This window comes from Babylonia areolata, chromosome 2 (assembly GCF_041734735.1).
Source record: "Babylonia areolata isolate BAREFJ2019XMU chromosome 2, ASM4173473v1, whole genome shotgun sequence".
NCBI classification, from domain to species: domain Eukaryota; kingdom Metazoa; phylum Mollusca; class Gastropoda; order Neogastropoda; family Buccinidae; genus Babylonia; species Babylonia areolata.
Genome location: NC_134877.1, coordinates 30,010,233 through 30,020,232, shown reverse-complemented (window position 1 = coordinate 30,020,232; position 10,000 = coordinate 30,010,233). Strand labels below are relative to the sequence as shown.

General features: G+C 47.0%; 1 protein-coding gene across 1 annotated transcript in view; it reads left to right on the top strand.

The window, feature by feature from the left end:
• Positions 1-10,000, top strand: part of LOC143277179 (uncharacterized) — a 523,243-nt gene that overhangs the window by 285,589 nt on the left and 227,654 nt on the right. Inside the window, exons 5-6 of the mRNA XM_076581953.1 lie at positions 2,719-2,921; positions 6,199-7,440. Coding sequence (XP_076438068.1) covers positions 2,719-2,921; positions 6,199-7,440 — 1,445 coding nt within the window. The remainder of the gene's footprint in view (positions 1-2,718; positions 2,922-6,198; positions 7,441-10,000) is intronic.

Here is a 10,000-nt window from a genome sequence, read left to right as displayed (position 1 = left end):
GATGCGAATTTTCGACAAACAGCGGTGAAAGCAGCCAGTGCAATGAATATTACTAACACCGAGACATCTTTTCTTTCATATTTTCACATCTTTTTTTTTTCTTTTCTTTTCTTTCTTTTCTTTCTTTTCTCGAGGCCTGACTAAGCGCGTTGGGTTACGCTGCTGGTCAGGCATCTGCTTGGCAGATGTGGTGTAGCGTATATGGATTTGACCGAACGCAGTGACACCTCCTTGAGGTTCTGATACTGACACTGATACTTCTTTCACATGCACTTCCTTTTATTTTTTTAGACGAAAACCAAACACAGCTATTGTTTATAAACCACTGAAACATCGTGTGGTTTTTTTTTTGTTTTTTTTTGTTTGTTTGTTTGTTTGTTTTGTTTTGTTTTGTTTTTTTTGTTTTTGTTTTTTTCCGAAAGCAGCTTTCACGAGGTTCATATTGCGCATATGCCGGATACGGTAGTTTGTGTATTGAGGTCAGTGGTTGTCCACATGCAGCATGCGGGGTTTTTTCATCTTTTTTTTTTTCCTCAACATTTTTGGAATGCACCTTATTGATTAAGTGGTCCGTACCTGTTTGCGATCCATGCATATTCATAAATGGGATTCAGGATTCATTGTCCTGCTTTTTTTGCTTTTTTTTTTTGTGCTTTTTTTTTTCCTATAGTCCAGCCGACCGCATAGGGCCACATCAGGACTGATTCATTGTCCTGGACATCTGGGATATGTATCCATGACCTTCCTAACTACAGGAGTGGGTATCCATGATCCCTTATCGTAGGCAACTTGAACTGTGAGTCCCCTGTGTTGCAGACAAGTTAGATAATGTATCCATTCTTTGTATTTGCATTTCTTTTTTTTCCCTTTTTTTTTCTTTTTTCTTCTTCTTTTTTTTGTCAAAATAGATTAATCTGTGTGAAATCCGGGCTGCTCTCCCAATGGAGAGCGCGTCGCTACACTGAGAGCGCCACCCATTTTTGTTGTATTTTTTTTTCCCCGCACGGCCTGACGGTTCACTGAAAAGATTCCATTCGTGGAGTGACCTACGGAACCGCAAAGCATGCACAAGACAAGACTCTACTCGAGAATGTCTTGAGTTGTGACAATCCTATATGCATGTGGCATGGTGTGGCAGGTGGGGGTGGGGGTGTGGGTGATGTTGTATTTATGGTGGATCGGTCCGAACACTTCGATACCTCCTTGAGTCTAACACCGTTATTAATATTTTTCTTACCCTCAGAGAGAGATGGAGCCTGCCACCTCAGACTTATTATGGTTGAGTGTGAGCCAGCATGCTGAGTCAGTCAGTGGGCCGAATTAAAGACAAAATTTGTTTTGCGTTCAGGCAAGTTACCCTTGACATGGTAGGGACCCGCAGGTTCCGTTTACCTTGAACGTTAACCTGTCTTCGTGTTCAAGACACGCGCGGTGCACTCAGGCAGTTAACCCATTGTCTATAAATAAAAATTCCGGCGATTCCCTTTTGCGCATGCTCTTTTACTTCTCACTGCACCGTAGCTCAGAGCATTGTTGAGAACGTTAGCAAAACACGGGCTATTCGCAAAGCACGCCTTTTTTCCCCCAATAAAAACAATGGTACAAAAGGATCCACCATGTTTACCTCTGCTTCGCGAGCAGTCACCCATGGTTAGTAGTAAGAGGCAAATTTGCCTTTGGGTTTGAACACCCCCGTGTAGACTCGTGTGTTCCTGACTACTAGATAATGCTTACCCTCAGGTTAAGACACTCAGCTGCGACTATAGTGAGTCTGTGAGGGTGTGGGTTCGAATCCTGCCCTTGCTTTTTCTCCCAGGTTTGACTTGGAAAATCAGACTGAGCGCCTGGTCTTTCGGATGAGTTAAACCGAGTTCCTGTGTGCTGCACGCACTTGGCGCACTGAAAAATAACCCATGGCAACGAGAGTGTTGTCCTCTGGCAAGAAAAAAAAATGTCGAAGAAATCCACTCTTATAGGTACACAAATGTATAAGCGTGCACGCAAGGCCTGATTAAGCGCGTTGGGTTATGTTGCTGGTCAAACATCTGCCTAGCAGATGTGGTGTAGCATAAATGGGTTTGCCCGAACGCAGTGATGCCTCCTTGAGACACTGAAACAAGTCAAGATTTTATTCCAAAAATCCCCATGGATGGATCCCACATGAAAAAACAAAACAAAACAAAACAAAATGGGCAAAAGGCAAACAATACATTGCGACGATGTGTGTGGCAAGGTTACACAGTAAAGGACGGAGTGAAATGCGACAATGTGTGTGGCAAGGTTACACAGTAAAGGACGGGGTGAAATGCGACAATGTGTGTGGCAAGGTTACACAGTAAAGGACGGGGTGAAATGCGACAATGTGTGTGGCAAGGTTACACAGTAAAGGACGGGGTGAAATGCGACAATGTGTGTGGCAAGGTTACACAGTAAAGGACGGGGTGAAATGCGACAATGTGTGTGGCAAGGCTACACAGTAAAGGACGGAGTGAAATGCGACAATGTGTGTGGCAAGGTTACACAGTAAAGAACGGGGTGAAATGCGACAATGTGTGTGGCAAGGTTACACAGTAAAGGACGGGGTGAAATGCGACAATGTGTGTGGCAAGGTTACACAGTAAAGGACGGGGTGAAATGCGACAATGTGTGTGGCAAGGTTACACAGTAAAGGACGGGGTGAAACTTATCTTTTGGGTTCTGGGGTTGTGTGTTGTGCAGTTCTGGCGGAAAAGGCGGTGGCGGACGAGGTGGAGAGCTCTCTATCGTCGCTGTGTCGCCTGGCCTCCAACTGGGAGTGTGTGCCCATGATCCTGGACGCCCTGTCCCCTTACATCAGGGGCCTGCTGCCCCTCATGGAGCAGAGGGAGACCCCGGGAGGACTGGAGAACGGCGTCAACGGGCTCTTCAACCAGCTGGTTCAGGTCTGTGTGTGCGCGTGCGAGGGGGTTGGGGTGGGGAGGGGAGTTGATGGGGGGGGGGGAGGTGTGTTTTTGTGTGTGTGTGTATGTGTGTGTGAGTGTGTGTGTGAGTGTGTGTGTGTGTGGGTGGGTGGGTGTGTGTGTCGCCGTGGGTGCTAGAGGGGTTGTTAATTCGGATGTTTCGTTGTAAAGCATGTAGTGGGTGGTGGAGGGGGGAGAGACAGATATAAGGGATAGATGCGTGTGTGTGTGTGTGTGTGTGTGTGTGTGTGTGTGTGTGTGTGTGTGAGAGAGAGAGAGAGAGAGTGTGTGTTTATGTGTGTGTGTGTGTGTGTGTGCGCGCGCGCGCGTGGGGTGTGTGTTGCGAAGTCGGGTGTTTCGTTGTAAGGTATGTAAGGGGTGGTAGAGGAGGGAGAGGCGGACGAGGGATAGATCCATGTATGTGTGTGTACGTGTGTACGTGCGTGTGTGCTTGCGCGCGCGCGCGCGCGCGCGCGTGTGTGTGTGTGTGTGTGTGTGTGTGTGTGTGTGTGTGTGTGTGTGTTTGCGAGAGAGAGAGAGAGAGAGAGAGAGGGAAGGAGAGAGAGAGTTATCCATATCCTTAATAGAGTCTGGGTATTCTGTGACTTCTTATTTTGTTCAAGCCAAACGGCACGTGCGAACAGTGGTGCTTGAAGTCAAATTCTTTGGAAGAAAAGTGCAGCAGAAGACATAAGAAAGTAAACAGGTTCAGTTAACTAGTTTGGGCTGATTGTGGGCAGCCGTTTTCGTGTGTGTGAATTTTCATGGTTCGTTGTAGTTCGACTGGTCCAACGTTATATCAGTTTCTAGAAAGAATTTTTAAAGATTTTTTTTTTTTTTTTTTTTTTTTCTCTCTCTTCTGTCATGTTCTCTTTTGTTTTGAACAAACTTTATTCACAGAAGCATCGAAGCAGGTGTACAACAAATAAATCAAAGCACAACAAGCAAAGCTTCTCATTTCTTCTTCTTTTTTTTTTTTCCACACATAATTTTCGTTCGGCATAATATCAGCATCAGTAGCTCAAGGAGGCGTCACTGCGTTCGGTCAAATCCATATACGCTACACCACATCTGCCAAGCAGATGCCTAACCAGCAGGGTTGTTGTTGTTGTTGTTTTGTGGGTTTTTTTTTATCTCATAGATAGGCTGTTGTTTTAGACTGGTTATCGTATGGGTTAGGTTTGACGTGTTTCAGTAATGTTTAACGTGCGTTTATTTTTGTCTTCCTTTTCTGTTTAAGATAAAGAAAGATAAGAAACGATAAAGCGAGAATTTTTTTTTTAATTATTATTGTTTCATAAAGATATGGGAGGGGGCAACCAGCGCTAAAAGTTTACTTAAAAAACAAGTAAATAAATAAATGATTAGATATATAGAAATAACATTTTGAAAAATAATAAAAACAATAACTCGCAGTGAATATTCAGACTTCACAGTCATGGACAACTTCATAAACGTAAGTGTGTTGTCTGTTTAAATGACGAGCAGTCTACGAACTCGGTTACAACCGGTAACATCTTTCAATATGCAGGAACGCAACTCTAATATCACTCGATGTCTATGAACGTATTTTAGTATAAATCGATGTTCGAGTGCGTATAATTATGTGGTATCATTCGATACGTGAGAACGTATTTCTGATACCACGTGATGTCTGGTAACGCATTTATAATACCACTCTAATAGTGGGGACATGTTTTCTTATATCGTTTAATGTGTGAGGACACGTTTTATTTTGTCACTCAGTGTGTGGGGACATGTTTTCTATTATCGCCAAATGTGTGGGGACAGGTTTTCTTTTGTCACTAAATGTGTGGGGACATGTTTTCTATATTCCCCAGTTGTGTGGGGACATGTTTTTTTTGTTTGTTTGTTTGTTGTTGTTTTTTTGTCACTCAATGTGTGGGGGCATGTTTCCTTTTGTCACTCAATCTGGGGAGTGGGGGGGGGGGGACATGTTTTCGTTGGTCACTCAGTGTGGGGGGGGGACATGTTTTCTTTTGTCACTCAATGTGTGGGGGACATGTTTTCGTCGGTCACTCAGTGTGTGGAGGACATGCTTTCTTTTGTCACTCAATGTGGAGGGGATGTTTTTTCGTTGGTCACTCAGTGTGGGGCCGGGGGGGGGTGGGGGGGGGGACATGTTTTCGTTTGTCACTCAATGTGTGGGGGACATGCTTTCTTTTGTCACTCAATGTGGGTGGGACATGTTTTCGTTGGTCACTCAGTGTGTGGGGGGCATGCTTTTTATTATCGCCAAATGTGTGGGGACATGTTTTCTTTTGTCACTCAATGTGTGGGGGACATGCTTTTTATTATCGCCAAATGTGTGGGGACATGTTTTCTTTTGTCACTCAATGTGTGGGGGACATGTTTTTTATTATCGCCAAATGTGTGGGGACATGTTTTCGTTGGTCACTCAGTGTGTGGGGGGCATGCTTTCTTTTGTCACTCAATGTGTGGGGGACATGTTTTTTTTATTATCGCCAAATGTGTGGGGACATGTTTTCTTTTGTCACTCAATGTGTGGGGATATGTTTTCTTTGTCACTCAATGCGTAGAGACATGTTTTCTTTTGTCACTCAGTGTGGGGGGACATGTTTTCGTTTGTCACTCAGTGTGTGGGGGACATGTTTTCTTTTGTCACTCAGTGTGTCGGGGACATGTTTTCTTTTGTCACTCAATGGGTGGGGACATGTTTTCTTTTGTCACTCAGTGCGTAGGGACACGTTTTCTTTTGTCACTCAATGTGTGGGGGACATGTCTTCTTTAGTCACTCAAAATGTGGGGGACATGTTTTCTATTATCGCCAAATGTGTGGGGATGTGTTTTCTTTGTCACTCAATGCGTAGGGACATGTTTTCTTTTGTCACTCAGTGTGAGGGTACATACTACTACTAATGATTCTAATCATTATAGTTGTTATAATAATAATAATAATAATAATAATAATAATAATAATGCTACTACTACTACTACTACTACTACTACTACTACTACTACTGATGATGATGATGATGATGATGATAAGAAGAAAGAAAGAAAGAAAGAAAGAAAGAAAGGAAGGAAGGAAGGAAGGAAGGAAGACGACGAAGAAGGCGATGATGATGATTACAACGACGACGACAACTATGACGATGATGACGATGAACAAGGACAACAACTATAACAAATAAATAAATCAAAAAAATAATCGATCTTGATGTTTTGCCCATTCTCTCCCTGCCTCTCTCTCTCTCTCTCTCTCGCACCCACCAAGACGTGCTACGAACAGCTGCAGGCGGCTACCAGCCTGGAGGCCAAGCACAGCACCTTCTTGGAGCTGTCCAAGCTCCTGGGCGCCGCCTTCGAGCTGCTGAAGGGCAAGCAGTCCATGCACTTCACTGCCCTCAGCAGCCTCAACCGCATCATCGACATGTGCATCATCTACGGCAACTACGAGACGGGCTCCGTGGCCGAGGCTTCATCACCCACGGCCGGGTTCTCCTCGGCCTCCCCCACCGCCACCACCACCACCACCACCACCACCGCCCACTTCGAGCCCCCCGGTTCTTCCTCCTCCCCCTTCTCCTGTTCCGTTCTTTCCACCGTCGTGACTGGGGCGCCCTCTAGTGGTGGCGGCAGTGTGGCGGTCACCCGCACGGGGTCCAAATCCCGGAGCAGGACAGGACTGAGCGGCGCAGACAGTAGTGGTGGGGTGGTGGGAGGAGGGGGAGGGGTGAAGCACGTGGGAGGGGGGACGGCGGTGGTGGTGGAGGAGGCATTGACTCATCACCTTCAACCGCAACCGCAACAGCAGCAGCAGCAGCAGCATCCCTCCTCACGGCCCTCTCTCCTCCTCCATCACCCCCACCTCCCTCACCAACAACAGCAACACCACCAGCAGTCCCCTGTACAAAGGACGCAGTCCAGCTGCCTGGGCCGGATCCCGTCGCTGGGCAAGCGCCGCAGCAGCCTGGCCGTGTCCCATGCCGATTCCGGAACCGCCCACCACCACGGACCCTCGGACGATCACCACCACCACAACTACCACCACCACCACCTCCTCCACCAAACGGACTCCTCCTCCGGGAAGGGTGGTGGTGGTGGTGGGGTGGCGGGAGGAGGAGGAGGGTTCCCGCCGCCGGGCTTAGTAGGAGGGGTGGCGGTGGCGGGAGGCGCGGGCGGCGGGGTAGTCGGCCCCGCCGGTGTGGTGGGGTCGTCGTCGTCGTCGTCGGGGGTGTGCGTGAACCGGACTCCCTTGGAGATCCTGCTGGCGGTGGAGCCCGGGCAGATCACGGCCGTGCTGCACAACAGCATCACGATGCACAAGCGCATCATCGGCACGCGCCAGAAGTGCACGCCCGGCGTGCGCTGGCAGCACTGCACCCACCACTGCCTGCAGATCCTCAGCGCGCGCGTGCTGACCGTCATGTGCCACTCGCCGCACGTGCAGCACAAGATCGTCGGCGCCGGCCACCTCAAGCCGCTGGTGGAGGCCCTGGACCCCAACCACGACCCGGTGAGTCGCTGCGAGTTTTAAGAGGGTTGGGTGGTTTATGTACTGAAAGGGTGTGGGTGGGTGTGAGTGAGGGGGATGTGGGTGGGTGGCGAGAGGGGATATAGATAGGGGTGGATGTGGGTGGGTCGTGAGAGGGGATGTGGACAGGGGTGCATGTGGGTGGGTGGCGAGAGGGGATATGGATAGGGGTGGATGTGGGTGGGTGGCGAGAAGGGATGTTGGTAGGGGTGGATGTGGGTGGGTGGCGAGAGGGGATGTGGATAGGGGTGGATGTGGATAGGGGTGGATGTGGGTGTGTGGCGAGAGGAGATATGGATAGGGATGGATGTAGGTGGGTGGGTGGGTGTGAATGGCGGGTTGGGGGTGATGTGGATAGGGGTGGATGTGGGTTGGTGGCGAGAGGAGATATGGATAGGGGTGGATGTAGGTGGGTGGCGAAAGGGGATGTGGATAGGGGTGGATGTAGTTGGGTGGCGAGAGGGGATGTGGATAGAGGTGGATGTGGGTGGGTGGCGAGAAGGGATGTGGATAGGGGTGGATGTGGGTGGGTGGCGAGAGGGGATGTGGATAGGGGTGGATGTGGGTGGGTGGCGAGAGGGGATGTGGATAGGGGTGGATGTGGGTGGGTGGCGAGAGGGGATGTGGATAGGGGTGGATGTAGGTGGGTGGCGAGAGGATATGTGGGATAGGAGTGGATGTGGGTGGGTGGCGAGAGGATATGTGTGGATAGGGGTGGATGTGGGTGGGTGGCGAGAGAGAGTACATCATCTTGTACATTTCATGTGCTCTCTTTTCACGTGCCGAGACAGAATCGGTTTGGGGCGTCGGACTTCTTCTGGTTCAATTTTCATTAGTGATCAGTGTGTGTTGTTCGTTCTTTAGTTTAACGTCTTTTCATTACAAGTGATATTAGACGAGGGAAGGAAAAAAAATCGAGTGGGAGGAGGGGGAGGGGGTGCGGGGGGGATTACTGTGTACGCATACGAGTAAGTGAAAGTGTGTGTGCGTGTGCGTGTGTGTGTGTGTGTGTGTGTGTGTGTGTGTGTGCGTGTGTGTGTGTGTGTGTGTGTGTACACACACACGTGTGTGTCACAGAGCAACTGCTGTCTTTTCGGGTACGTAGACGGGCTGGAAACAGTCGAAACTGTATCACATTATTTTGCTGAAACACGTCGTCAAGAAGTTTCCCCAAGTCTACTATTCTTACCTCTTATATTAGACTTAGGACTTTTCTTACCCAAAGATCGCTTCTTTTTTTTTTCATTTTTCTTTTTTTTAAATGCAATCCATCGCTGGCCTTGCAGTCATCTTGCGCTTGACTCGGAAGACGAGAGACCATGGAAGGGAGGTAAATGCAGACTGGGCTTTAGATTCAGGGAGCGAGGAACACAATGGTGATGACTCTCAGAATCAGGATGAGAACAAATGCATCAGCAAACCATGAGATGATAATGAAGATAATAATGATGATGATGATGATGATGATGATGATGGTGGTGGTGGGGGGGGGGGGGTACGACTTGACTAATCTTAGCACCAGAACAGATTTCCGGATGATGATGATAATTATTAATGATGATCAGTATGATGCTTATAGTTAACAGAATGGGTGGTGGTAATAGTAGCTTGGGATTTTTTTTTTTTTTTTCCAAATCTCGTTTAGAGAAACAGAGAAATAGCGAGAGTGACACACACACACACACACACACACACACACACACACACACACACACACACACACACACACACAGAGAGAGAGAGAGAGAGAGAACACTGAACACTGAACACTGAAATGTTTAATGTCATTAGCTGTAAAGCCCTAGTGAAATTGTTATTGCTAATCAGAACAAAATGGTGCAAAACAGATGAAATGGAACAGAAAGGGAAAAAACAGAACTGAAACAACATAATCAAATAAGAGATTTGCAACACTTTGGCACTTTGTTATTAGCTTCAAAGTACATGTGACGGGTGGTAATGTGCCTTTTTTCATTCATTCGTCTCCAAGGTTTGAACAGTACACAGAAAACAAAGTACATATAAATCATATAATAAGTATTTACACATGTAACATCGACACACATCATATCAATACAAACACATACTAAAGAACATATAGATCATGAAATAATCATTTATGCCTGAACTTCAAAACCCATCATATTAATACGAACACATCATATAATTACAATGTCGAGATTGACGATCAAAATGTAGCCCTTCCTTTTTATCTATGCTTTTTTCCTCATAAACCTTTACTAATTTTTAATTGACTAATGAGTGTTTGGACCGATGTTGGACGTTTTCCGTATATTTATTGCCTCAGATACGTATTTTGCAAGTGAAAGTATCATATCTTCATTTTCTGTCATCAATATGCCGAATAAATCTTTTCTTTGCGCTGGAGCTGTACTGAAAAGGGTACAGATTTTTCGCAATTCATCGTATATTTTGCAGTTAAATATGAAATAATTTTCATCTTCTGGGTATTAGACACACAGTGGGCAAGGAGAAATTGCAACGTCTGAATCAAACCATCTTCTGTTGGCAGAGAGAGAGA